The 27,240-nt window shown below is 42.5% G+C and overlaps 1 protein-coding gene across 4 annotated transcripts in view; it reads left to right on the top strand.

Annotated features, from left to right (window-relative positions):
- The first annotated feature begins 2,616 nt into the window (after positions 1-2,616).
- Gpsm2 (G protein signaling modulator 2) overlaps positions 2,617-27,240 on the top strand; it is a 41,620-nt gene continuing 16,996 nt past the window's right edge. Inside the window, exons 1-8 of one of the 4 annotated variants that reach the window (XM_031375205.1) lie at positions 2,617-2,897; positions 13,076-13,379; positions 22,096-22,317; positions 22,651-22,786; positions 23,506-23,648; positions 24,374-24,497; positions 24,602-24,717; positions 27,006-27,161. In XM_031375205.1, coding sequence (XP_031231065.1) covers positions 13,324-13,379; positions 22,096-22,317; positions 22,651-22,786; positions 23,506-23,648; positions 24,374-24,497; positions 24,602-24,717; positions 27,006-27,161 — 953 coding nt within the window. In that variant the 5' untranslated portion in view covers positions 2,617-2,897; positions 13,076-13,323. The other 3 variants (XM_031375208.1, XM_031375209.1, XM_031375206.1) reach the window with 3 other exon arrangements.

Below are 27,240 nucleotides of genomic sequence, written 5' to 3'. Positions count from 1 at the left end.
CCACCATGTGGTGTTCAGCTACCTCTCCAGACCCATCACCTTAGGTTTTGACTGGAAATGTGTTGGGGTGTCTCATTCTCTTTTCCGCGTTTCTCTTTTGTTTTGTGTTGTTCCCTGAGTTGTACCCCGTGGCTCACTTTTCATCTCTTAGTTTGTCAAATGTGCCCTGAACTTAAAATTTCAGTTGCTTCCCTATTATACTAGAAGTTTCATTGAATTCTTGACTTTTGAAAACCTTCCTGTTCTTGTCTCTTTTTTTCTGGTTCTTGATTCATGCTTTTGTCTCTTTAAATATATTAACCATTCTTATTTTATTACCTATGCCATACTGCATTTCAAAGTCTGTGTGGGCTAGGTTCTGCTGCCCTTTTGTCCTCTGAGGGTATTTGTATAAGCTATCATAAATATAGACATTTATATATGGTTCATTATATATAGTTAATATATAGTTTTGGGTTTTTGTAGTCCTTGATTCTTATATTTTCATGCTTTTATTTCTTTAAATATATTAAATATTCTATGTCATATTTCAGTTTCAGAGTCTGTGTGGGATATATATTACATATATAATACTCTCAACTACACTTATTAAAAAGTAAGTATATATATACATATATATACACACAGATATATATATATTTTTTTAAAGATTTATTTATTTATTATATGTGAGTACACTGTAGCTGTATTTCAGACACCCCAGAAGAGGGCGTCAGATCTCATTACAGATGGTTGTGAGCCACCATGTGGTTGCTGAGATTTGAACTCAGGACCTTCAGAAGGGCAGTCAGTGCTCTTAACCACTGAGCCATCTCTCCAGCCCTATATATATTTTTTAAGATAGGGTCTCACTGTGTAGCCCTGGCTGTCCTGGAACTCACTGTATAGACCAAGATGGCCTCAAACTCACAGAGACCCACTTGCTTGTGCCTCCCAAGATCTGGGATTAGCCAGGCAGTGGTGACGCACGCCTTTAATCCCAGCACTTGGGAGGCAGAGGCAGGTGGATTTCTGAATTCGAGGCCAGCCTGGTCTACAGAGTGAGTTCCAGGACAGCCAGGGATAAACAGAGAAACCCTGCCTCGGAAAAAAAAAACAAAAACAAAAACAAAAAAACAAAAAAAAGATCTGGGATTAAAGGTATATGAGACAATAGGCGAATCCTGTTGTTTTTGGTTTTGTTTTTTGACCATTAAATGTCTTGAAGTAGAAGAATGGCACAGTCTCATGTATGCATGGGTTTGGAAAAATGATTTACAAGACAGTTCAACCAAGGTGATTTGGAGGATGTACATAGTTGATAACAGGGATAGAAAGTCAAGTCTATGAGAGGAGGGGCACAGGAAAGAAACCATTCACTTTGGCTATGCTGAATTTAAAATACTTTTATGGTGGTTTACCATATCGATACCCACAAAAAATTTATGAGTATGGAAGAATTATAATATCTACCTCTGAAATAGTACAACCAGCTAATTCAGCTTTTTTTTTTTATAAGAACCTGGTATTAAGGGTGCTCGCTGATAATAACAATAAGGGTACCACTTATTGAACAGCTTCGGTGTGTCAGCAGTTGTGTTAACCATTTCATAAACTTTACCTCCTGAAGCATCATAACAGACCTTGTTAGAGGAGGGCTCATTATCTGTGTTTTACAGGTGAGGAAGCTAAGGCTACAGAGGACAGACGCCTAACTCGTTCAAGGTCAGTCAGTCAGAAGAGGCCTCGAGCTGAAACTCAAACCCAGGTCTAGCTGGTGCTAACACTATCTCTAAACAGTCTTCCATGACACATATATAGTGGTCATGGCCATCACCAGAAATGCTGAAACCAGAATCTCTCTAACAGGTGCCCTACCCTGTAAAACATTAAAATTTCCTCCCAGTGGAGAAATAACCAGTGGCTGTACGTAATGTAACAACGTCATCAGCTCCACGGCAGAGCCTCTAGTTTGAATATTTTATGAACAAGCTAAGATCTATTTTTTTTTTGGTGAACTTGACATGAAGGCATGAATAGAATGGGAATGAAAGCTGCCGAAGCTAATTAAAACTCGCCAACTCTGCTTCTCCTGGGAACCAGCGATCCTGCAGTCAGAAGAAGTTTGCTTTCCCAACAGCTGGAAACACCAGAATTGTGACACAGCCTCAAGAACTGAGGCTCCTTGTTCAGACTTCCACACGGGACCCTCTGTTCCTTTCACACAGGCCTCTTTCTTTCTTACATCTGCCTCTTGGAAGACTTTCCCAGGGCGGGACTGAGCCTGCAGGAAAAGAGGCACTTGGACTGGGGTTTCTGGGTTCAAAGTCTGAACTAGACCCAGCATGAACTCTGATGTTTATTGTTCCACTTTTCAGCATCTGCAGGAGAAATTCGAGGACAATAAGCTTCTAGTTGGCGGAGGATCTATCCGGAGCACGGGAGAACCAAGCGCTACAGTTCGAGAAGCAAACGCGGGACAGATCTTTAGAAGGAGGGAGCGCTGGTTCGTCTAGCCCCGCCCTCCACTGCCGAGCCCCGCCCTCCATCCCGAGCCCCGCCCCTCCACCCTCCAAGCCCCGCCCCACTGGTGCCATTGGCCCGTCCAAAAGACGCGGGGCGTTGTCGGTTTGAATGGGAGAGCCTGGAGCTAGGCGCAGGCGCAGAGGAGCACAGGCGCTGGGGGAACCTTGCTGACGGGGAGACCCTCTGAGAGGCCCGGGGGCGGCCGAAGCTCTGGCCCACGTGACCTGCCGGGGGCGGGCGCCGGGGGCGCGCGCCGGCCTCCCGCTGTGCCCCTGCTTGGCTCGGCGTAGCCGTGGGGACCCGCCTTGGGGAAGCGCCGCGGTCCCTGGTCTGCGGCCGGAGGCGCTCGTCCCTGCAGGGGCTCCTTGTTCGGAGCCGCCGACCGGAGGGAGGTGAGCGGAGCCTGAGGGGGTGACCCAGAGGGGCGTGTGGGGACGTGGGGCGTGGGTCTCCCGACCACCGAGGCTCGATAGGCTAGGGTGACGCTGGGACCCCCGAGCTCCGCGGGGGGCTTCGCACCCGCAGCCCTTAGGCTGTCGTCCTCTAAGTGAGGGGAGCCTGGGGATCGGAGTTCTGCAGACCTTGAAAATATTTGCTGGGATGCAGCGACTTCACGCGTTTTCCGAGCGTAGCAGACAGATAGTGGATACAAAGCCGAATCTCGGTGTATTCGAATCCCAGGCACGTCGCCGGCCCCGGGTCTCCAAACCAGACAGTTTTGGCAAATCACATTTAATTAAACTCCTGAACTTTTCGGAGCCCAGACGTCGTTTTTTTACTGGAAGGCGAAACAAATAGATCGTTGTAACTGGTTTTAAAGCAAGCGTAAAATGTTGAGACCTTACCCCGAAAGCTGTAATCTTATCTTCAAATGAAAAGTGGAAAACGTAATTTCCTTGCATGCATTTTAATGGTAAACAATTAGGTAGCTTTAACTAGTATCATCTGAACTCTGTTGAAACGAGTAATGATGGAAATTTTTATTTGCCTTAATGCATAATTTAAACGCCCTGTAGAATTAGAAGAGGTAAGTTCTTGACTTTCCTCGCGGTGCCCTGTGTTGATTGGAGTGCTTGTGTGGTTTGTGTTGAAAGTTTTTGTCACCAACCGAGCAGAATTTTCGGACTACCTCTTTGGAAGGCTAAACTGAAGATTTTCCGGCTTGTTAGTAACCATCATGATTGCTTCTGGTAAAGGGCACTTTTGCCTGGGGTTTCTACATGCTTGAGCAGCGATTCGTTACGCAGAAGTACAAAGGGAAGGTCGCTGTCCTTTGACGTGAGGGGAACTGGGGAGCTTGGGGAGCTCAGGGATGCCCGGCCAGTTCTAGGCATTCATAGGCCCCTCTTGCAAACTATTTCTAACTTATAATTCAAGGATTGGACAGGTTATGAACTCAGAGGCTGTGGGGTGTTGTGGAAGCATGTCCCACAGAAAAAGTTTAACTGAATTTTCAGTACGTCAGACATACAATATTACAAGTATGTTTTAATGTAAACCTGAGATTTAATAGTAGGCTGGTTACAAAAGAAATGGAATAGTGTGACTCCCATGCCTCTCCACCTCTATACTTTGGGTTTGAACCCTGAACCATGTGAACACTAAGCAAGAGTTCTATCACTGAGGTAATTCCAGATCATTTGTTTGTTTGAGACCTAGTGTTGCTAAGTGTTTAGAGCTAGCCTGGAACTTGGAATCCTCCTGTCTCAGCCCAGATGCTGGGATTACAGATGTGCACATATTCCACCTGGTGTGAAATGGCTGGCTGACTTTCTCCTTCCTCCCTTCCTTCCTTCCTTCCTTCCTTCCATTCACTCGTCGTAGTTTTGACACAGGGTCTCAGATAGCTCAATTTGGCTTTGAACTCTTTGATCCTCTTTTCTCCATCTCCCCAGTGCTGTGATTACAGGTATGTACCATCCACGCTTAGGGTCAAATCCAGGGCAGGTGTATGCTAAGCAAAACCAAACCACATCTTCAGCCTTCACCTTTCTTATCCATAAAATACTCCAAGATTTACCTAAAAAACAAACAGTAACCCCCACACCTGTGGGCATTTGTTTTTAAGACTGTGGTAATGGGTTACTGGTGGGATTGGAACTGCTACCCAATCTCAGAGCATCAGCGATACTACATTTAAATTGCCACATGTCTCTGAATCCCATTTATGGCACATTATTCTACTTAAAACCACAATACAGTCAGTGGTTTGTTATAAAGTGTGGAAGGATGTTTCTACCCTTCTAAGGATGGCCTTGCTTTTTGTGTGTTCTATATCAAATAACACTTCCCATATCTTTTAACCTTTCTAAAAACATAGAGCAAAACTTGCTTAAATCTGCAAGACTATAAATATAGTCTTCTTCACTGGTCAACAGAAATGTGTTATAAACTCTTGTTTTTGCATGATGACAGAATTCCCTTTTATCTTTGCAGTCCTGGTGGTTGAGCCCCAGTTCTTGCCCTAGTATGCTTCCTCCTTTACTCAGCTACATCCCCAGCCTCATTCTCAGGCCTTTTCTCAGGCAAGCAATCAAAGGAAGGCTGCTGGACATCTGTGATGCACAGAGTAATGTACTGGTGTCCTGAGTGGCCAGAGAGGCTCCATAGTCAGTACTGAATTCTTGCAGTGTTTTTCACCTTCTCTCCTCATCTGACCCTATGTGATGCTGCCTGTTTCTCATCCTGACATGTAACTTTGCTATTTCTTTGTTGGAAAAAACAAAAACAAAAAACCCTACGAGGTTCCCATTGCAAACTGCCCCCCCTCCCCGCCCCGCCCGCCCAAATAGGTGCCTCAGCCGGACAGTGCAAGCCTCACAGTTTGGTCCTGACCAATGTGCTTCCCAGGGGCAGTCTGCACACTCCACCTCTTTGCTTTGCTTCAGTTGCTTCCCTTAAATAGAGCGCCTTGCTCTGTTTGCCTAATAAGTTCTACCATCCCTTGCAGTGCTTGCTGTACACATTTCCTCGTTTCCACAGAGGGTTTGGGGTGTTTTGTCCTTTTTAATTAGGGTTCTCATGGAACCTCATAAAATTAAACTGAGTAGAAACATTTCCTTCCATAGAAGGTGATTAAATAATTTGTTTTATATAGAAGATTGTGTTATATATATATTTTTTCCTATAAGAAGTTCTATACGTACTTTCTAGAGCCTTCCCTTCTTTGGTTGGATGTAAGGTTTTGCAATTAAGATTCATTTTTGCTTTAAAATGTTTGAAGTTGGTGCTGCCTTTTTAAGAGAGCGGATCTAGTGCTGTTTACTGAGGAAGGGCCAGTTCTTTTCAGTTTCACTGTTCAGCTTTTAAATTGTCATGCACATGTATTGACTGATTAAAGTTAAAGATTGAGCGCCATTGGTACAGTAAGTAACCTGTATTATCTTAGGGGGACACTTTGAAGACCTCCAGTCTTGAGGCCTGGAGTAGCTCCTAAGCAGTCTTTTCTTATATGAACATACCTATGATAATTTATAAATTAGACAAAGTAAGAAGTTAACAATAGCTAATAATAAAATAAAGCAATTAGGGGCTGGAGAGATGTCTCAGCGGTTAAGGGCACTGAGAGAATGGAGTTCAAATCCCAGCATCCACATAGCTCACAACTGTCTGTAACTCCCAAGATCTGCCACTCTCTCACAGACATACATGTAGGCAAAACACCAGTGCACATAAAGGTAAATACATAAATAAATAAATGAAGCAGCTGTAGAAATATACTGTAATACCATATGCAGGCATGGTGCAGGAGGAGCTGCCTGCTCTACATCTGAAGGCAAACGGAAGACTGGCTTCTAGGGAGGGTCTTAAAGCCCACACCCACAATGACACATGTCCTTCACCAAGGCCACACCTGCTTCAGCAAGGCCACACCTCCTAATAGTCCCACTCCCTGGGCCAAGTATATTCAAACCATCACACCATTGTTGACTAATAATTGTTCCTTTTTTCCTATAATAGTTGTAGTCATAGGACTATTTTATATTTATTTCTTTGAACTGTTATATAATGTTTGTCAATTTGTATAGTCTCTAAAAAGGTAAATTCAGACACATCTTTACTAACTAAAAGACTACCAATGGGAAAAGGTAACAATGTAAACATGTAATTTTTTTCTTTTTAGAAATTGGGCTTAGTTTTTGCTTTTAGTATTTTTGGATTACAGCCTTTCCCGTGATCTCTTGGGGTTTGTTGTTGTTGTTGTTTATGTTTGTTTTGTAAATATATCACTGTGTCAATATATCACTGTGTTTAATTAAAGTTTAGGATGCTTTTTTAAAAGTTTCTGGATTTTCTACTGGTGCTATGTAAATAACTATAAAGAATTAGGACCTGAGAATAGAATACCTGCAGAAGTGCATGACCACGTTTATTTTATTAACTTGGATTGTATCAAGTAATATATAATTGGCATTTATGTCAGCTAATAGTAAAACTACACTTGGCACTTAGATATTGATGGATAATATATTTTGAGTTAGTTAATTGCCAGCTCATAGTATTATGCATATAGTTTGATTATGTTACTAGCTTACAGAGTATGTTGAATGAAGAATGAGGAATTCTATATATTATTACCTTGATTTATTTTTACTCCTGGTAGAATTTCTTTTTTAATTTTGCCATTGAATTACTTTATTAAATTTAGATTTCAAAAATAAGAAAGAGGGCTGGCCAGATGGCTCAGCGGGTAAGAGCACTGACTGTTCTTTCAGTGGTCCTGAGTTCAAATCCCAGCAACCACATGGTGGCTCACAGCCATCCATAATGAGATCTGATGCCCTCTTCTGGTGTGTCTGAAGACAGCTACCGTGTACTTACATATAATAAATAAATAAAAATCTTAAAAAAAAAATAAAGAAGATTGAGAGTTCTTGAACAGTGTTTAGCTTTAAAGATGTGTGGAAGTTCAGGATGTTGAGTTTGATCCCTGGATCTCGTAGTGGACAGGATCACGATGATAAAAGATGTAAATTCAGGAGCATCTATCACCCAGACCTTTCTTCTTCCCAGACCTTTACCTATTTTTCGGATTTTTGTATGTCTAGCTTGAGATGGTAAAGCTGCCATTGGTGAATATATATATACTTTGTGAAGTACAAATTTAATGCACGACAGCAGTCCATGTTTTTCTTCTGAGGTGTAGTTGTAATCCAGTTTGCCAGTGGCTGTGGGCACTGTTACTATTTCCCTGGCCTTGCAAGTTCTCTCAGCTCAGTTCACTGTCAGCCTTGGCCCCTGGCTTGCCCTGTGGGCTCTGTCTTCATTTTCCTCTGATGACATGATTGAAGTCACAGCTCTTCTCAGGTTTGACCTCTCTTTGGGTACTGGTTTCTCATGTTAGTACTGTGTTTTAATGTCAAGTTTTGCCATTTGTTGACTTGAGCTTTTTTATTGACTGACCACAAGAAACTCAAAGCCCTGTGCCTTTCCAGGCAAACATGCTTCTTAGGTTCCCAGTTATCAGCATCCTACTCTTTTGTTTTGTGCTATTTTTTTAAATCAAGAGTTTATGCGATTCATTTTTAACCATGTGAATATGTATGTGTCTGTGCGTGTGAATGCAGGTGCTATAGAGGCCAGAGGCATCAGATCTTCTAGAGCCAGAGTGACAAGTGGTTGTAAGTCCCCTGACATGCATGCTGAGAATCAGACTTGGATCATCTGCAAGAATAATACAGCTATGTCTCTAGCCCGTGTGTGTGTGTGTGTGTGTGTGTGTGTGTGTGTGTGTGTGTGTGTGTATGTATTGTGCATGTGTGGTATGTGCATGGGAGTGAGTGTGTGAGTGAGTGAGTGTGTATGTGTAGTGTGTGAACAGGAGTGAGTGTGTGTGCCTGCATGTGTAGCGTGCATATGTTTGCAGCTGTCTCCCCAAGCACTCTTCCCACTGACCCATCACCCACATTCAACTTCCTTAAGTAAGAACACTTACTGTTCTCTCAGTTTTGCTGGTATTAATTTGTTTTTTACTTGCCAACTTGTTTCCACTTATCTTTCAAATAGAGTTTGAATAGGGATAGAATTTGAAGAGGGAGCTTAGGACGTAGGTAGAGCACTTGCTTAGCATGCCTGAGGTTGTAGGTTCAGACCTCAGCACCAAGGTGCGGTGGAGTTTGATTACTAAATTCATGTCTGTTTACAGACACGTCATTAGACACAAAATGACCAGCTTACCTAGGATCGAGTTTATTCTACAAGTAGCTGTGTTGGCCCTCTGCTTTGTCTCTTCCGTAATTACCGTGAGGCACGTGTGTTACTAAAGTCTGTGCTCTGAATTCTAACACAACACGACCTTGTTTTGAGTCTGTTCTTGATTATTTGTACATATTCCTGCTTATATTGATAAAAATGTCAAACTAAAGGGACTTAAAGAATTTGAATATTGTACCTTAGAGGCAATTAATAGGATCTAAAAGCTTACAGAGTTTAGATAACCTGACTTAGAGGTAAGAAAAGTAAATTATCTAATGAGGGTTGCCTGTATATATAGATTTTTAAAAGATATTTATTTTATGTGCATAAGAGCTTTGCTTGCATGTATGTATGTGCACTGCAGGCATGTCTGGTGCCTGCAGAAGTCAGAGGAGGGCATCAGATACCTTGGAACTGGACTTATGGATGGTTGTGAGTCTTGAGAGTAGAATGGAGCCTGGGAATGGACCTTAAGTCCTCTGTAAGAGCAAAAGGTGCTGGTGACCAGTAGGCCATCTCTCCAGCTGCATTTATGTGGGCCTTTGAAAGAAGCAGACTAAAAGTTAGAGTCCTTGACATGGAAGTCAGGAGCACATAGTTTAGATAAACTCATAGATGCTGAAAATGTAGCTGTGTCCCTTCTGCTCCCCACCCCCTTCGTGTGGTTTGTGAACTTTTGTCAGTGGGGTAAACCTGGGCAGGACCTCTAATCTACAATGGCTGTGTACCTTGGACAGTAGCTGGAGTCCACTAGCTGTGTCTGGGGAGCTTCCCTGTGTGAGTTTCTAATTAGAGTTACATGCGAAACAGAGGTACGTGCCACTTCTTTCTGTGTGCTTCTGCCAGTTTCTGGGGTATGGGGGAAATGCTGCATTCTCTTTGTTTCTTTATGGCTAGGTAAAAACCTCCACCACTGACCTTGGTTTTCGGAGCATCATTGAGAGGTGCCACGGGGATTACCGCTTCCTGCAGATAATGGCTTCTCACTGTTCTTTCAGAGCTCTCACATCCATCTGCAGTTTCTCTCCAAGTCTCTTATTCTAGTGAACAATTTAAAAACTTGTGAATGTAATTAATGTTGTTATATGTATGTGTGTGTGTGTTTATATAAGGATATTTCCTTCTAGTATTATAGTATATCAGTATGCATGTACACAAATGTAGTACTAAATATGAACCATTAACTATGTAGCAAGGAACATAGCAAGCACACAGACGGCTGTGGTTAGAGCAGTGAGTCATGAATCAAGAGATTGTCTGCTCAGTGAGTGGTTTTAAGATGTCAGGGCCTTGAATCCCAGCACTCAGGAGACAGAGGCAGGTAGATCTCTGTGAGTTCAAGGCCTGTCTGGTCTACAGAGTGATTTCCAGGACAGCCAAGGCTACACAAGAAACTATGTTGTGGGCTGGTGAGATGGCTCAGCTGGTAAGAGCACCAACTGCTCTTCTGAAGGTCCTGAGTTCAAACCCCAGCAACCACATGGTGGCTCACAACCACCCGTAATGAGCTCCGATGCCCTCTTCTGGCATGTCTGAAGATAGCTACAGTGTACTTATTTATAATAAAAATAAATCTTTAAAAAAAAAAGAAACTATGTCATGAAAACAAGCAAAACAAAACACAGGTCAGCTATAAGAGCACTTGTGTAGCACAGGAGGACCTGTGTTGAAAGAGGAGAGAGAATGACATGCTACCCAATTGTTGGTACATGCAGAGAATGTAATGCAGAGTGAACTTGGGGGATAAATATGAGAGTTCTAAAACCATAATAACAATTTACTTAGGAGTTGTTTGTGAGGGGCATACATTTAACCTCAGGACTTTAGAGTTGGAGGCAGGAGGATCAAGAGTTTCTTGACTAGATACGGAGTTAAGGTTAACCTGGGCTATATGAGATCTTAGATTTAAAAAGAAAAATCACACAGATCAGTTCACTAGTCATTCCGTCCATGTGGTTTTATGTGTGGTTTTCATCAAGTAAGGTATCTGACAGCTTCATCTGTATGTGTTTGCTAATTGGTTAGACATGGAAACAGCTCACATTTTTACAAGTATGAAGTTAACATTTTCGGTTATTAGTAAAAGTTGGAATGGAATTTCATTATTATCTCATAGATGACAAGATATTTAAATACAACTTTTTAAAGTTAGACAAATCCGAATACCTTTCCTTGCACCTCATCTTATAAATAACCAGCTGAACTTCACAGTGAATAATAGACAACTGTCTGGCTGCCCTTTTAGCTAGTTGTGTAATCTAGATATGCTTTAGAGCTATTGTTCTAAGCAGCTACACTAATTCCTTTCAATCACCTTTTGTTTGTTTGTTTTGTTTTGTATTTTTGAGACAGGGTTTCTTTGTGTAGCCCTGGCTGTCCTGGAACTCACTCTGTAGACCAGACTGGCCTTGAACTTAGAAATCCACCTGCCTCTGCCTCCCAAGTGTTGGGAATAAAGGCATGCGCCACCACTGCCCAGCTTTTAGTCACCTTTTTAAAAGGGAGAAAGATAAACAATGGGACTGGGGGAGGAGGGAGGAAGAGAGTTGTTGGCCTCATAGCAGTGACTTGTCTTTTCATCTTTAAGTTATTGCTTCCTTTGTGGGAGGAGAGAAGGGAGAGGAAGAAGAATAGTGTATGTCCCCTACATCCCAAGCTGCTTGCTTATGTGAATCCTCATTTCGTCAAGGAGACATTCGGGCTCCCAAGGCTGAGCCCAGCTCTCCTTACTGCTCTGCCGCTGGAACACATTCCTGCAGAGCGGGGGCTTGTTCATTATTTACAGTGCTCTAGCCGTATCCTATGTGGAAGAAGAATTGGGTTTTATTATAGATGGCAGTGTGAAGAAAAACCTGGACAGATGGGTAGAAAAGAAGGGCCAGCTTAAAATGAGAGACAACCTGGCAGTAGGACTCAAAACAAGCAACAGCTGTCCACCTTTTGCAAATGTAGAAAAAAGCTGGGCAGTCTCGAGTGGAAAGGCTTGTTTTCAGTGCAGAAGATCTGGGCTCTACCGTTACATCTTTATTTCTGTTATGGTTTCCCTTACGCTGGTTTCTGTGGCATGTCTGCTGGGCACAGGGCATCTCTGCGGCTGGTCGGGGCTTGTGCTGTTTCCATCAGCTGATTGGTGCCTCGAAGTCTGGAGCCTGCTCCACCTTAGCTCCTAAGATCGTATCTACTCCTCTTTCCTCCTGGCGCTCCTGTTACGTCCCTTAGAGCCTCTCTTTTCCTTCCTTCTGGCACCCACTGCTCTGTAGCAAGGCTTTTCTTGTATTCATCTAATTATTTTTCTCCCTACATCTACTCTGCTGCCAAGTTAGTAATCAGATTATTAATGATCAGTCTTTGTGGCCATTCATTTAATAATAGTAAAAAATAAGAATAAAAGTTTTTACAATCCAAATGTCCATTAACAGCAGATTAAAAAATATACTTGCACTGGGCAGTGGTGGCGCAAGCCTTTAATCCCAGCACTTGGTAGGCAGAGATAAGCGAATTTCTGAGTTCGAGGCCAGCCTGGTCTACAGAGTGAGTTCCAGGACAGCTACACAGAGAAACCCTGTCTCGAAAAAGAAAAATACATTTGCTATATAGTGGAGTGTGATATAGAAAGGAAAATAATGCAAATTAGAGCTATAGGGAACAATGATTTAAGTGAATCACAGAACAAAATCATAGAAAGTGAAATGTGTTGCTTAGGGCTGTGCACACCTTGTGGTAAAGTTAAGATAAGCAAGAGAATGATAAACAGAGTCCAGTCAGAAGTCATCTGACATGAAGTGAAGGCAACAGGAGAAGTTGGAGTATCCAGGAGAGTCTCACAGCAGTGGGGGTGCATGCTGCCTTATTCCTGGTCAAGTAAATATTTTGTTGCCTCATTCTTTTTCATATATACATATGTCCTAAACTCTTTTTGTATCTATTTAATATTAATGCAACTATTTTAAAGAACTTAAATAGAATGTATTTGCAAATTAATACAAATAGAATGTAACTACCAGTATGGTATCATCCTTGAAAGAGCAGATTTGCAGACTTTCCTTGACTTATTTAGACTGTTGTTGGACCCTCACTTGATCTGTTAATAGCAGTTTTTAAAAGCTCAAAGTATCGTGATTTTATTTTAAGGTATTAATCCGATACATTGCTTTTTCCCATGATTTCCATTATAGTAATAATTACATAAGACGATTATACTCCCAACTAGTCACATGAACTTCTCAACCAAACCTCCTAACGTCACATCCGTGCCTCCATGTTGACCGTCCTGTCTGTAGTCCATGGCATTAGCTGTGTGATCGTGTACAGCTCAAGTTACTTCAGGTTCATCTTAACAGGACTTGCAGCAAAGCATCTTGTATTCCTTTTGCAGAAATGTTGCCGAGGTGCTGCTGAAGGGGCCAGAGATGCAAGGACTTGGGACACACTTGAACCTTTAAGCTGTCTGACATTGACCTCCTTTCATTATTAATAAAGAAGAAGCAGGAGCTTAGGATGTATTAACACCAACTCGTTAATGTACTAACCGGACAGTGCTCTGCAAAGCCCTCTGCGCTGTAAAAGACTGGACTGGCCCAGGACACAATAATCTCGCATTTTCTCAGCTTATAATATGACTGGATGGAGGGAAATTTGATAAGCATGAGGGAAGACCATTCCTTTCATGTCCGCTACAGGTAAGACTGCCACTCTCTTAGTGCATGGCTGTTCATCTGTTTAGATGTGCATTTAATTCTTGTCCAGTTCAATTTTTAATTTCAAAGTATAAAATATACTCAAAATATACCAACTAAATTTAGTCTGTTCTGCAAGCAGAGTTTTGTGGTAGTGGGGAGTTGTGTATACTTTTGTGGGAAAATGGCAGTAGAGACTGACTGTAATTTATTAATGTTCTCTGGGAGAATTTGCGAACAGCTGCTTTATATTTTGTAGCTTGTGCATTGTAAAAACAAAAATGGAATCTATTTTAAGACTTTTGTGGGAAATGGGTGGATGAGCTGTCGTGACAGTTTCTAAGTGGTCATCTTTCCTAGTCAAACTTTCAAAACAGACAAGTCAAATAAAGTGGGAATGAATATATACTTTCTAAAGATGGCAAATCAATAGCCAACCTAATATTTAGTAATAAAATACTAATGACATTTCTAGTAAAATAGGAACAAAGCAAACATATCTCTGTTGTTATCTGACATTTATTCTAGAAGTTCTAGTCAAACCAGAAAACAATTATTTAAAAAGATGAACATTTAACAGTAAATTCATTCTCAAAATGTGTTGATGAGACAGACACTAGAGGCTCATTAGTGCATGGCATAGTGCATAGTGAATAGAATTCAAATCAGTGTCTGTCTTTCTCTGTTTCTCTCTTACTGGGAATTGAACCCATGGCCTTGTGTATGGTAGGCATGTGCTCTACTACTGAGTCATAGTCCTAGCATGCAAAATCTCCCCTGCAAAGGTGTTTGTTATTAAATCCTCCATGTTTTAACGTGTTTAATAGGAGATTTATACTGTGAAATAAATGGGTTGGATTAAGGCAGTGCCAAGAAGGGTTATATTCTCTCCCCTGACTCCCTCCATCCTTCCCTCCCTCCCTCCCTCTCTCCTTTCCTTCCCCTCTTCTCTATGTGTGCACATGTGTGTTGTATGCATGTGGAGGCTAGAGGACAACTTCAGTGTCATTCCTCAGGCGCCATCTACAATTTTTTAAAGGCAGGTTTTTGATGAACTGGAACTCACCAGAAGTGAGTGATGGATAGCAAGCTTAGGGATCCGCCTGTCTCTGCCTCCCCAGCTCTGGGATTATATATATGTGTGTGTGTGTGTGTGTGTGTGTGTGTGTTTAGTAACATCTGGGTTTTTATTTTTATTTTTTGTTTTTTTGAGATAGGGTTTCTCTGTGTAGCCCTAGCTGTCCTGGAACTCATTCTATAGATCAGGCTAGCCTCGAACTCAGCAATCCACCTGCCTCTGTCTCCCAAGTGCTGGGATTAAAGATATGTGCCACCACTGCCTGGCTCACATCTGGGTTTTTTTAATGTAGGTTCTAGACTCTAACTCTTTAACTTTAAAAAATATATTATTACATTTATTTAGTATGAATGCATCGTGTGTGTGTGTGTGTGTGTGTGTGTGTGTGTGTGTGTGTGTTAAGGGCAGGGCTGTGTATACCATACTGTGCATTAAGAAGTCAGTTTGTGTGAATTGGTTCTTTCCTTCCACAGTGTGGATTCTGGGCATGAAACTCAGGTCACCTGATTTGGTGATGAGAACCGTTACCTACTGGGCCATCTTACCAGCCTAGAACTCATGTCCTTATGCGAGCACCATACTAACATGACCATCTCCCCTGCCCAGTAAGGGTATTTTAATTAAAATTTTAAAAACCTCAGGCTGGTGAGATCGCTCAGTGGAAAATGCACTTGCAGCCCGAGCTGGTGACCTGAGTTTAATCCCCTGGTGTACACATTGCCTTGAGAGAACTGACTCTCAAGAGTCGGCTGCACTGGTGGGCTGTGTGCATGTATACAAGTGCCTGTGTGCGTGCATGCCTACAAACATGATAAGTAGATACACCTTTTTTTTTTAAAGTCTGAAGTATGTGGCTCCTACTCAGGATTGAAACAGGAGCAGTACTGTGAGTTCAAGGCCAGCCTGAGCTATACTGAGTTGTAATTTAGGCTATAGAGTAAGACAGACTTTATCTCAAAAGCGAAAGAATACTGTAAAATAAAGGGAAATGGAAGGCATTCGAGCTTGGACAAGCATTTAATATGCAGTACTCTCATGTTAACCTTAGGCTGTATCTCCCCAGACCTGAAAGTTTACTCCCCTTTTTTCCACACTCTGTCCTGAGTACTTAGATTCATCTGCCCATCCGCAGCCTTCCCACCCTGCACTGGTTCACACTCCCAACATTCCCTACTCGACTCACCTTCAATTTGTCACTTGGGAACTGGGTAAAACCAGAGCTGATTGTGCAGCTTTGGGTGGCCCCTAGATGCCTGGGCACAGCCATGCCGATCACCTGCCTTTGTGCCTGTCCCATACACACCACACGCTCACCTCTGTGATTCTCCGTCTTGCACTTGGAGCCCTGCACACATTGTGCTGCTCCGTGTCTCAGTGCCTTTGCTTACGCTGTGTGTGGTGACATGAATCCCCTTTCTGCTTTCTTAGCATAGCTAATTCTACTCAATGTTAAAGAGATTCGGCCCAGAGATCGCAGATAGGAACCTTTTCTAAGCTCCTTAGTTTGCTCCTATTGTGGCCTGCGGGTTCTCTGGTCTGGCTGCCCTTCCTCCTTCCCTATCCCTTGTTTCTTTGCCTCAGGGCAGCCCAGTTGCTTAGTACTTGCTTCCTTACATGCCTGTTGACATAACCATCAGATGAACCAGGGACATTTATCTGTCTGATCGTGCTGAAGAGTGTTACACCTCTGATACAATATAAAAACTGTAGATTTAGTTTTGTTCTTTTTCCATCACGGGTCATACCTGCTTGCACGTTGCTATAGGACTTCACCAAGGAAAGACTTGTAACTATCTGTAGTAAAAATATACCGAACACATCCCTGGCTTCATCAGCGCTCCAGCAACCCTACCTCTTTCTTCCAAGTCCTTAATGAAATTCAAAATACTTTTAGTAATGCACATTAAATACACATTCTGGAATTTACTTCAAGATAATCTGGGGTTGGAGTAATCTTAGGAATAGAGATGAAACATTGATCATATTGGTAACTGAAGTTGAAAGATGGATATATCATATTCATTATACTAGTTTTTATAGTTTTGTATTTCTTTGGGACCTGTCCTTGTTTGTCTTTGCACATAAATAATAACCACTTCAATATTTTGATATTATAAGAGTAACACTATTGCATTCGAGAAAAGGAGTAGGGGCTGGCAAGATGGCTCAGCGGGTAAGAGCACTGACTGCTCTTCCGAAGGTCCTGAGTTCGGATCCCAGCAACTACATGGTGGCTCACAAACACCCGTAATGAGATCGGACTCCCTCTTCTGGTGTGTCTGAAGACAGCTTCAGTAAATTACACTGGAGCGAGTGGGGTTGGAGTGAGTGGGGCCAGCAGAGGTCCTGAGATCAACAGCAGCCACACATATGATAGCTCACAGCCATCTGTACAGCTACAGTGAGTGTACTCATACACATAAAATAAATAAAATTAAATCTTTAAAAAAGAAAAAAGAAAAGGAGCAAACCAGGAGCCGGAGAGATGGCTCAGAAATGAAGAGAGTGTTCTCCTCTCACAGGGGACCCAGGTTTGATCGTAGCACTCATGTCAGGTTCACCACTGTAAGCCTGGCCAGCTCCAGGGGATCCGTTGCTCTCCTCTGGCCTCTTCCTGCATCCACATATGTGGCACAAAATCTCACACACACACACACACAGACACACACACAGGGTGTGTAAAAGGAGACAGTGAACAGTACTCCTGAATGGGTCCTAAGTCCTGACTCCCATCATCTATCCTGGGAAACTGCGATTCTTTTGAGACATCAGATCTGAACATAATCTGTATTATTAGATATTTTTAAATGCAGCATCAGGATTTTTATCCTGTTTTGCTTTGACTGATCTAATATGAGTGTAAGAAATTAAAACTAAGGAGGTGACGAAGATTCTAGATATAGAAATGAGAAAATAAAAGTTGAGAAGTCAGAATACCATAAGCAAGGAATTACACCCAAGTGTTTGATCTATCTGAATTCATAACTTTCTGAATACTTTCACAAAATTCCTGAGCAAAACTTGACACAGGGAGGGTTTATTCTGGCTCACAGTTTGAGGGTATAGTCCATCAGGGCAGAGAAGGCATGGCCAGAGCATGAGGCAGGGGTTGTCTTCCATCCATAATCAGGGAATAGAGAGCAGCGACTCTGATTCTGATCACTTCCACCTTTTATTCAGCCTGTGAAGCACTGCCCCTGGTTAGGGCGAGTCTGCCTCAGTTAGTACCGAAACCTTCACGGATGCATTCAGAAGCTTTCTCCGGGGTGATCCTGTCAAGTTGATAATTGATGCAGACCATCGAAGGTGTTAGGTCTACTTACATTTATTCAAAGTAGTTCCTTGGATTATACAGCATGACAGGCCACCCAGAAAGACTAAAGAAGCTTTGTAGGAGAGGTATTGCTTTGGTCCATTTCTACATCTGAGCATGTTCTTGTTTTCAACCCCACTGGTAGACAAATGAGGTGACTCTGCCACTCTCTCACAGTGACAGACAGGATAGAAAACTACTCACTGTCATTATTTAATGCTCTTCTGAAAGTATCGAAGCTTAACTTGCTGTGTTTTGCAGTTACAAATATTTGTTTGGAGTTCAGGATTCTGGCTTAATATTAACTTGTTTCCTCATCATGTGTAATAGAGTTATAGTATGTCTCTGCTTTAACATTTCCCCTGGAGAGTTTTGAATTTTATTTCAGACATTAGCTACTATACATAATAACTTAGGATTTCCTGTGAACGTTCTCATGATCTCCGAGGACAGTGAGGCCAGCAGGGTTCCAACTGGCTGTTATAGTTTCTGGTGACAGTTACATAAAATGTCTTTTAAAGCATGTAATTTGGGCCTACAGTCTGTGGGTAAAGTGGGTTACATGAGGCCTGAGTCCAGCACCCATGTAGCCGCTGGGTGTGATAGCACATGTAGCACGTGTGTCACCTCAGTACTTGGAGGGGGGCAGACACTGGTGAGTCTCTCACTGCCCGGGCAGTACAGCCAAAGTGGGAGCTCTAGGTTTAGGGGCAGACTGTCTCAAAAGTAAGGTGGAAGCGATGGAGAAGATACTGACTTCAGTCGCTGACCTCCCAGCTTTACCACAGGCAAGCAAACCCACACGTGCATGCACAAATGTGTAAGCCTTTTTTAAAAATATTTTTTGTTTTGTTTTCAGTACATCCTGACTACAGTTTCTCCTCCCTCCACTCCCCCTATGCCCTCTGACTCTACCTCTCCTCTGCCTGAGATCCACTCCTCTTCTATGCCCTTTCAGAACACAACAAGCCTCACAGAGATGTCTTATTGTGACAAGATACACTATGACTAGGCACATACCATCATATCAAGGCTGGGCGAGGCAATCAATAAGAGGAAAAGGTTCTCAAGAGGAGGTGAAAGAGTCCCGAACTCCACTGTTAGGAGTCCCACAAAACCACTAGCTGAACAACCATAACATATGCAGAGGACCTAGGACAGACCCACACAGGTTCTGTGATTGCCACTTCAGTCACTGTGAGCCCCTATGAGCCCCGCTTAGTTGATTTTTAGTTGATTCTCCTGGTGCCCTCAAGTTCTCTGGCTTCTATACTTCCCACTCTTCCACAAGATTCTCTGGGCTCCAAGGGGAGGGACCCAATTGATTGAGATCTCCAATTTGGGCTCTCTCTGCCTAGTGATTGGCTATAGGTCTTTGCATCTGCTCCCATCAGCTGCTGGCAGAATCAGGCTAGGCACTAATCTGGATTTTTGGCAGCTAGCATGGTCTCTCAAAATGTGTAACTCTTATGATATTTTGTCTACAGCTAAATTTTGTTGAGTATCATGACATTTGGATCGATGGTATCATGTTGAATAAATAAGCATGCAAATCCAGAAGGTCATATATTTGTACTGATGATACTTACTTTATATGGATGTAGGCAAACACGTAGCTCTCATTTGTACATGCATTCCATATGAATAAGTGTGTTTGTCTCTGATGTCCTGTGTAACCTGCTCACCCTGAATTGAGGGCACTGCTGTCTGTGACTGTTTCCCTACTCTTTCTCTCTCTCTGAAATCATGTGTCATGTATGATTGCATATCATTTATTTCTTTATTTTATGTGTGGGGGCGTTGTGTATGCTAGTATTTCTGAGCACCATGTGCCCAGTGCCAAAGAAGGCCAGAAAGAGGGTGTCTGATTCCCTGGGACTGGAGTTACAGATAGTTATGAACCACCAGGCAGGTGCTGGAATCAAACCCAAATCCTCTAGAAGAGCATCCAGTGTTCTTAACCACTGAGCACCTATCCAGCCATGCTTGTAGCTACTTTGACCAGTACGCTCCTGATGGATATTTATTAGCAATATTTTAGTGCTGTAAATCTTCTTGCATAGCCATCTAATGAAATTCTGGAAATTAATTTGTTTTTTGTTTTTTGTTTTTTTGAGACAGGGTTTCTCTGTATAGCCCTGGCTGTCCTGGAACTCACTCTGTAGACCAGGCTGGCCTCGAACTCAGAAATCCACCTGCCTCTGCCTCCCAAGTACAGGGATTAAAGGTGTGCGCCACCACTGCCCAGCTGGAAATTAATTCTTAAGTTCTGTTCCTAGAAGGGAAAATTCATATATATATGAATGAGTATATATACATATACACACACACTTACTTTCTCTTTTCCAAATTGTTCCCTCTGTAGTTCTCAGATGTTCATTGGTTTCAGTATTTAGACAAACACAACAGGTTCAGCTGCTTCATCCAGCGCCTTTCATGTAAAGGGAAGTTTTCAGTTATGAAAGACAAGAATAAGCTTTATTAATTTAAAACCTACATATAAAGGAATGTAAATAGGTGTTTGTGGTGGTGCATGCCTGCGATTCCAGCACTCTGGAGACTGAGGCAGGAAAATCTCCAGTTTAAGGCTAGTGTGGGCTACATAGTGAGGTTGACTCAAGACAAAGAAAAAAAATGAGGAAAAAAAATCTACAAGTATAGCTGACTGATACCTGCGCCAGACTGGGCCTGGCGTCAACATTCCATTGTGGACTGGGGAGGGGCTCCCAAGACCCCACCTCCTCCTGAAGAGCTGTAGGCAGTTAACAGTTGCTGGGAGACAGAAGTCACATTCCCCGTGTTGTGGCCACCGGTAAGGTGCCCAGCTCAAGTGCCCTTTCAAGCAACTCTGGAAGTTCAATAGAGCAGCAACACCCCCCACATCCATGAAGCTAGGATGACTGCTTGTTGGGAGGAAGAATGGCTGGGTAGTGCTGGGAGAGGGTAAGAGAGGGTACGGGCATGAATTTGCCATCTACCTGTGTGGTGAGAGGATCTGGGGTGTGAGTGTGCCATTTACCTGTGTGGCACTGTGATGAGAGGATAAGTTAGCTCTAAAGATGTAGCTGGCTACATTCCTGATTGGACTGATTTTATCTTCCCATGTACTTAGTTCTTCCTAATTTGTTTCATCTAGTGTTGAAACAATGTCAGAACCTTGAATATGTTGACTTGATTGCCTTTATAGGCTCATGTGTCATTACTGTTGTAGAACAAGCACTGGATATTGGCTAGGTCTTTAGACTTATTAAGAACACTTGAGTATAAAGTTGAATGTTAACCTGTTACAGATTGCAGGGTAAGTCTTCCATTGTAAATCCAGAGTCAGCTTTGAAGCTTGCAGCTGGCTCTGTTGATCTGAGTCCTTACTTTTTCTAGCTCCATCAGATTTATTTTCTACTTTATAAACCCATGCATGTCCTTAGTGCATAACCCTAAGGACAGCCTGGTGTGCCGCTCTCAGGAAGTCCATACATCTCCTGTGACAGAGTTTCTCATTGCTCTAAAAGTCCCACCCCATCTCTATCTCAGTTACTGGGTTCAGGAATGCTTCTTCTTTTTTCTTTTTTTTAACTTTTATTTATTTATTTTATGAGTATGAGTACACTGTAGCTGTACAGATGGCTGTGAGCCATCATGTGGCTGCTGGGAATTGAACTCAGGACGGACCCACTCACTCTGGTGTAATACACTGTAGCTGTCTTCAGCTGCACCAGAAGAGGGCGTCAGATCTCATTACGGGTGGTTGTGAGCCACCATGTGGTTGCTGGGATTCAAACTCAGGACCTTCAGAAGAGTAGTCACTGCTCTTACCTGCTGAGCCATCTCACCAGGGAATGCTTCTTAACCTTTAGTTCTCTGGTGAGTCAAGATATTTGCTTCCTTTATTCATTTAGACTGTAATTGTTTGTGTGCTGGTAAGAAAAATAGAAAGAGTAAGGTGTGTGTGTGTGTGTGTGTGTGTGTGTGTGTGTGTGTGTGTGTGTAGTGGATGGGACTGACATAAGTGGATGGAATAATGGATAGGTGGATGGAAACACTGCTTTAGATAGCCTCACTAGTAAAGTGGGTTATTCTACACAGGCCAGTTAGAACAAACTATTTAAGACATTTAGCAACTCAATTGAAGAGACCTCTGAGGCTCAGAAATCTGAGTAGGCACATTAGTTGTTGCTACAATTAAGTTTATTCTTTTGTCAGTAGTTTGTTTGTAATTTAACCAAGCATTGGTTTGATCGGGGGTAACCACAAAGTCCACATTTATTATAGTATTGGGAGTTAAAATCACTGATGGAGTTGTAATGTGTCTGCCCTATATAATTTTGCAGAATGGAAGCTTCTTGCCTTGAGCTGGCCTTGGAAGGAGAACGTCTGTGTAAATCAGGGGACTGCCGCGCTGGCGTGTCATTTTTTGAAGCCGCAGTTCAAGTTGGAACCGAAGACCTCAAAACACTCAGTGCTATTTACAGCCAACTGGGCAACGCTTACTTCTACTTACATGACTATGCCAAAGCGTTAGAATACCACCACCATGACTTAACCCTGGCAAGGTAATTTCAGCCTTTTATATCCTCTGTCTAAATTCACTCTTCCTTAAAACAAAACCTTCCATTCACCTAAAAAAAAAAAACCAACAATATATTCAAAGTATCTAATGATACTGCTTTTGAAAACTAACTTTTAGGCATATACAGTAATGGAGCAGCCTTAGAGTTTAATTAAATGCATGAGAATCGACTAGAGAAAGCTGGTTCAGCTCTGTCTTTAAAACAGCCTTTATCTTGGGTGCTTGTCCTCTAGGGAAACTGCTCTTTTACTTCTTTGTCTTTTAAGTTTTAAAAATAGTTTTAACATCATATATGTTTTCCAAATGTATCCTCCAGGACTATTGGAGACCAACTCGGGGAAGCTAAAGCCAGCGGTAATCTTGGAAACACCTTAAAGGTGCTTGGGAACTTTGATGAAGCGATAGTGTGTTGCCAGCGTCACCTGGATATCTCCAGAGAGCTTAATGACAAGGTAATCAAGATGGCCAGCCAGGTGACGGTGGCTTCACTGAAATAGTATTGTATTCTAGCACTACTTCTTCCATGGTTTGTCCACCAAGGAAGGTGTTAATAGGCAAAAGTCAAAGAGAAAACAAAGGTTGGGTTTTTTTATTTATTTATTATTTATTTATTTATTTATTTATTTATTTATTTGAGACAGGGTTTCTCTGTATAGCCCTGGCTGCCCTGGAACTCACTCTGTAGACCAGGCTAGCCTCGAACTCAGAAATCTGCCTGCCTCTGCCTCCTAAGCGCAGGGATTAAAGGTATATGGCACCACTGCCTGGCTACAAAGGTACAAAGGTTTTTTTTAAAATAGGAAAAGCAAATAGCAAAAGAACCTTCTTTGTGAGTGAGATCATGCGTTTGACTTTCTATTGATGGGCACTGCCGACCTGTCTCTTCCCTGACCCTAGTATCGGGGATGTTATACACATGGGGGCCAGCAGGACAGGTAAGGACACTTGCTGTGTAAGCCTGGTGACCTTGCTTCATTCCTGGAACCTACAGCAGGCTGGAAAGGGCACACTCAGAGCTCCAAATGTGCTGCGGCATGCGTACCACACACACACACACACATCATGCACACGCACAGTAATAGCACATTAAGTTGATCCATGGCAAAAGCAGTGTGAACCCCTGGCCTCTGACTTCAGAATGTAAGGAAGCTTTGTTGACGTCTCCATGTAGGTGGGAGAAGCAAGAGCACTCTACAACCTTGGAAATGTATATCACGCCAAAGGGAAAAGCTTTGGTTGCCCGGGTCCGCAGGATGTAGGAGAGTTTCCAGAAGACGTGAGAAATGCCCTACAGGCAGCTGTGGATCTCTATGAGTGAGTACAGACAGTGTGGTCCTTTGGGCCCAGGCCCCTACTGGGTATTTTTTACTCAGTAGATTTCCAAGTTTCTGAAAGGTGTAAAAATTGTGAGCTAATTAACTGGCTGGGGCAGCACATGCCTTTCCTCCTTGTTTGAAAGTAGCCTGGTCTACATTCTGAATTCCAGGACAACCTATTGAGACCCCCATCTCAATCAAACAAAACCAAAACCAAATATCAAAAAAGAAAGAAAGAAAGAAAGGAAAGAAGGAAGGAAGGAAGGAAGAAAGAAAGAAAGAAAGCTTGGTTAAATTACAAACAAACTACAAACTAGTAGTTTGGCTCACAACCATCTGTAATGAGGTCTGATACCTTCTTCTGGTGTGTGTCTACACCAGACAGCTACAGTGTACATAAAATAAATAAATAAACCTTTAAAAAAAAAAAGAATCCAGCCATTTCACAACTGCCCTGCATCAGAATGTACCTTTAAACCACTGCATATTTTATTTATACACACACACACACACACACACACACACACACACACACACACACACGCATCTTTCTAATGAGTGGAATTAACTCTAGGGCTGGAGTTATAGCTCCATGGCTAGTGCTTGCCTAGCACACACAGGCCCTGACCTTAAATCATTAGCTATGAAAAGAACAAACTATCTGTAAATAAGCTAACGACTTTTTCTAAACTTACATTTTCATCACCTTTTGTCATCACTAAGGGAAAACCTGTCGTTAGTAACTGCTCTAGGTGACCGAGCAGCCCAGGGACGAGCCTTTGGGAACCTTGGCAACACACACTACCTCCTCGGCAACTTCAGGGATGCAGTTATAGCTCACGAGCAGGTAAACAGAAGGCCTCAGAGCCTGGCCACCTCCAGCAGGGGTGAGGGCCGTGACTGGATGGTCTTAAGTTTTGTGGTCTCTCTGATGAATGTCTTCTCTTCCAGCGTCTCCTGATTGCAAAAGAGTTCGGAGATAAGGCGGCTGAGAGAAGAGCTTACAGCAACCTCGGGAATGCATACATATTCCTGGGTGAATTCGAAACTGCTTCCGAATACTACAAGTTAGTCAAATGGTTTTTCTGGAATAATGTCAAATGAGTAATTATGCATCCCATAAAATCACATTGGCTTTGGCACTGAAACCTGGTTTTGATGATGTGTGACCTTGTCAGGGCCTAGGCCCCCCCACCTGTCTCCTCATCTGTGGCAGGCTTCAGGACCTGGATTTGGGGTTGTGAGAACTGGGTGGAAGGATGTGTTAAGAACTCAGCACCTAGTGCTAAGTACTTACTGGTACACCGTGCTTAAGAAACACTGTGCCCCAGTTTTATTGTTTCTGAGAGTCTCACCTGGTGGCCTTGAATTGGCAATCCTGTCTCTGTCTCCTTAGTGTTGTGACTGCAGGCACGCACCGTCACATGTAGGCTTTCACCTGATACTCGGTGGCAGCTGTGTGACTTCCATTATTTTATTTTTATCTTTAAAACCTTTCATTTAAAGTTCTAAATTTCTCAAGTTGTTCGTAAGCCTGTTTAGTATGTATGGTGTGCATGCTTTATCTCACTCGATTATGAGTTGTATAAGAAGTCAACTTGTCTGAAGATAAAAGTTTTCAGAAAACATAGGTCTTAGTGTCCACTGAGGATCACTGAGTTTTTCTCTACTGCGCTGGCCTCTTAGCCAGCGTTTACCCTTCTGCCAGCATTGACTAAAGAAGTCTGAGCTCACTAATGGCTTACCACCACACGGGGCAATCAGGCTAGGACTCAGAAATGAACATATATTCCAGAAACGAAGGTTAGTGATTAATTTGGAGCTCACCCTCAGAATTGTCTTCAGGCCTGTGTAAAAAGACTAGCGTGATACCACCCGTACTTTTCAGGATACAAAGCAGTGGCTCGGAGAATAGACCTAAGTAATTGAATTTGATTCTAGAATGACTTCTGATCATTTATAAAGTAGCCATACAAAGAATAATGGTGAACCAGAAACATCTGTAATGTGAGGCCTGAAGGCAGTTCCAGAAGTCTCAAAAATACCTGTAGGATAACTTCAGATAACTTCAAATCTGTGTTCTTGAAAAGACTATCTTATTACCATATTTTAATTTTTAGATATGGGTGGCAGGAAATAATTGTGCTTTGGCAGAAATTATGGAAAAGAGTCATTTCAATTATTAAATCCAAAGGCATGTGGGGTTTAAGCGCTGATAAGAGTTTATATACACACCAATTCATTTAAACCTTCACAGAAACCTTGTGAGGTCTTTCTTCTCCGGCCATTATATATATGAGAAAATGAAGAGAGAGCTTGAGCGGCTTACCCTGGACCATATGACTAGCAATGGGAGGATCCTGAATCAGACAGTAGTGTCCAAGGCCCGTGTTCTAACCTGTTACACTAACTTCTTGCTGATGGTACTGCAAATGTTAGGTAGAATCTGGGTAATGTTAATGAAATACTTGTTTTTTTTTTTTTAATGAAACAGTGACTATAAACTTACATTTAAGGCTTTTTCCTAAGTATTATCAATTCTGACAAAAGGCAAAGGTAGCAGTAGGTTAAAGACAGATGCTGGAGTTAGGAAGATGGTTTTGTCGGCAACGTGCTTGCAACACAAATACGATTACCTAAGCTCAGTCCCCAGCGCCCTCCTAAAAAGTTAGGCATGGTGTTAGAGAAGGGGTGGAGAGACGGGAAGATCCCTGAGGCATGCTGGGCAGCCAGGCTGGCCAAGTCAGTAAGCTACAGGTTCAGTGAGAATCCCTATCTCAAAAAATGAAGAGTGGGCTGGAAAGATGGCTCAGTGGTTAAGAGCACTGGCTGCTCTTCCACAGGTCCTGAGTTCAATTCCCAGCAACCGTATGGTGGCTCATAACCATCTGTACTGGGGTCTGATGCCCCCTTCTGGTGTGTCTGAAGAAAACAACAGTGTACACACATACTTAATATAAATAAATAAATCATTTTTTAAAAAATGGAGAGCAATGAGGGAGCCATCCAGTTGGTACAACTCTGTACAACCGCTTGACACATACACAAGGCATGGACACATGTGAGGTATTGACAGTGCAGAGGAGAGAGAGCTTCTAAGTGTTTGAAATAATGCTGCTCTCTAGAGGCTTTGGTCTCATGCTTCGGCAGTCTTGTATTTTGGTGAATTGTTAGGACTCAAAGTCTAAATCCTTTTCTGTTTTTCACTTTAAAACATCTTTTCCCTTTTTCTGAAGTAATAGAAAATATATTGGACCCTCAGACAGACTTATTTTAAAGGCAGCAAAAAGCAACACACATGGAAATGATTCTTAGGACCAATATTTAAAATGAGCATTGTGTAAATTGGTTTCAGGAAGACACTGCTGCTGGCTCGGCAGCTTAAAGACAGAGCCGTGGAAGCCCAGTCCTGCTACAGTCTTGGGAATACACACACGTTACTTCAGGACTACGAGAAGGCCATCGATTACCACCTGAAGCACTTAGCAATCGCTCAGGAGCTCAAGGATCGGTGAGTTCAGCACCCTGCTCCTGGGTGTTGATGAAAGCAGATGCGCTGATGAATTCCGGCTTTCCCCCTGGCTCGTTCC

The sequence above is a fragment of the Mastomys coucha genome, unplaced genomic scaffold (assembly GCF_008632895.1).
Source record: "Mastomys coucha isolate ucsf_1 unplaced genomic scaffold, UCSF_Mcou_1 pScaffold16, whole genome shotgun sequence".
Classification (NCBI taxonomy): Eukaryota; Metazoa; Chordata; class Mammalia; order Rodentia; family Muridae; genus Mastomys; species Mastomys coucha.
Note: the sequence above shows the minus strand (reverse complement) of the source record. Positions and strands in the feature narration are given on the sequence as shown.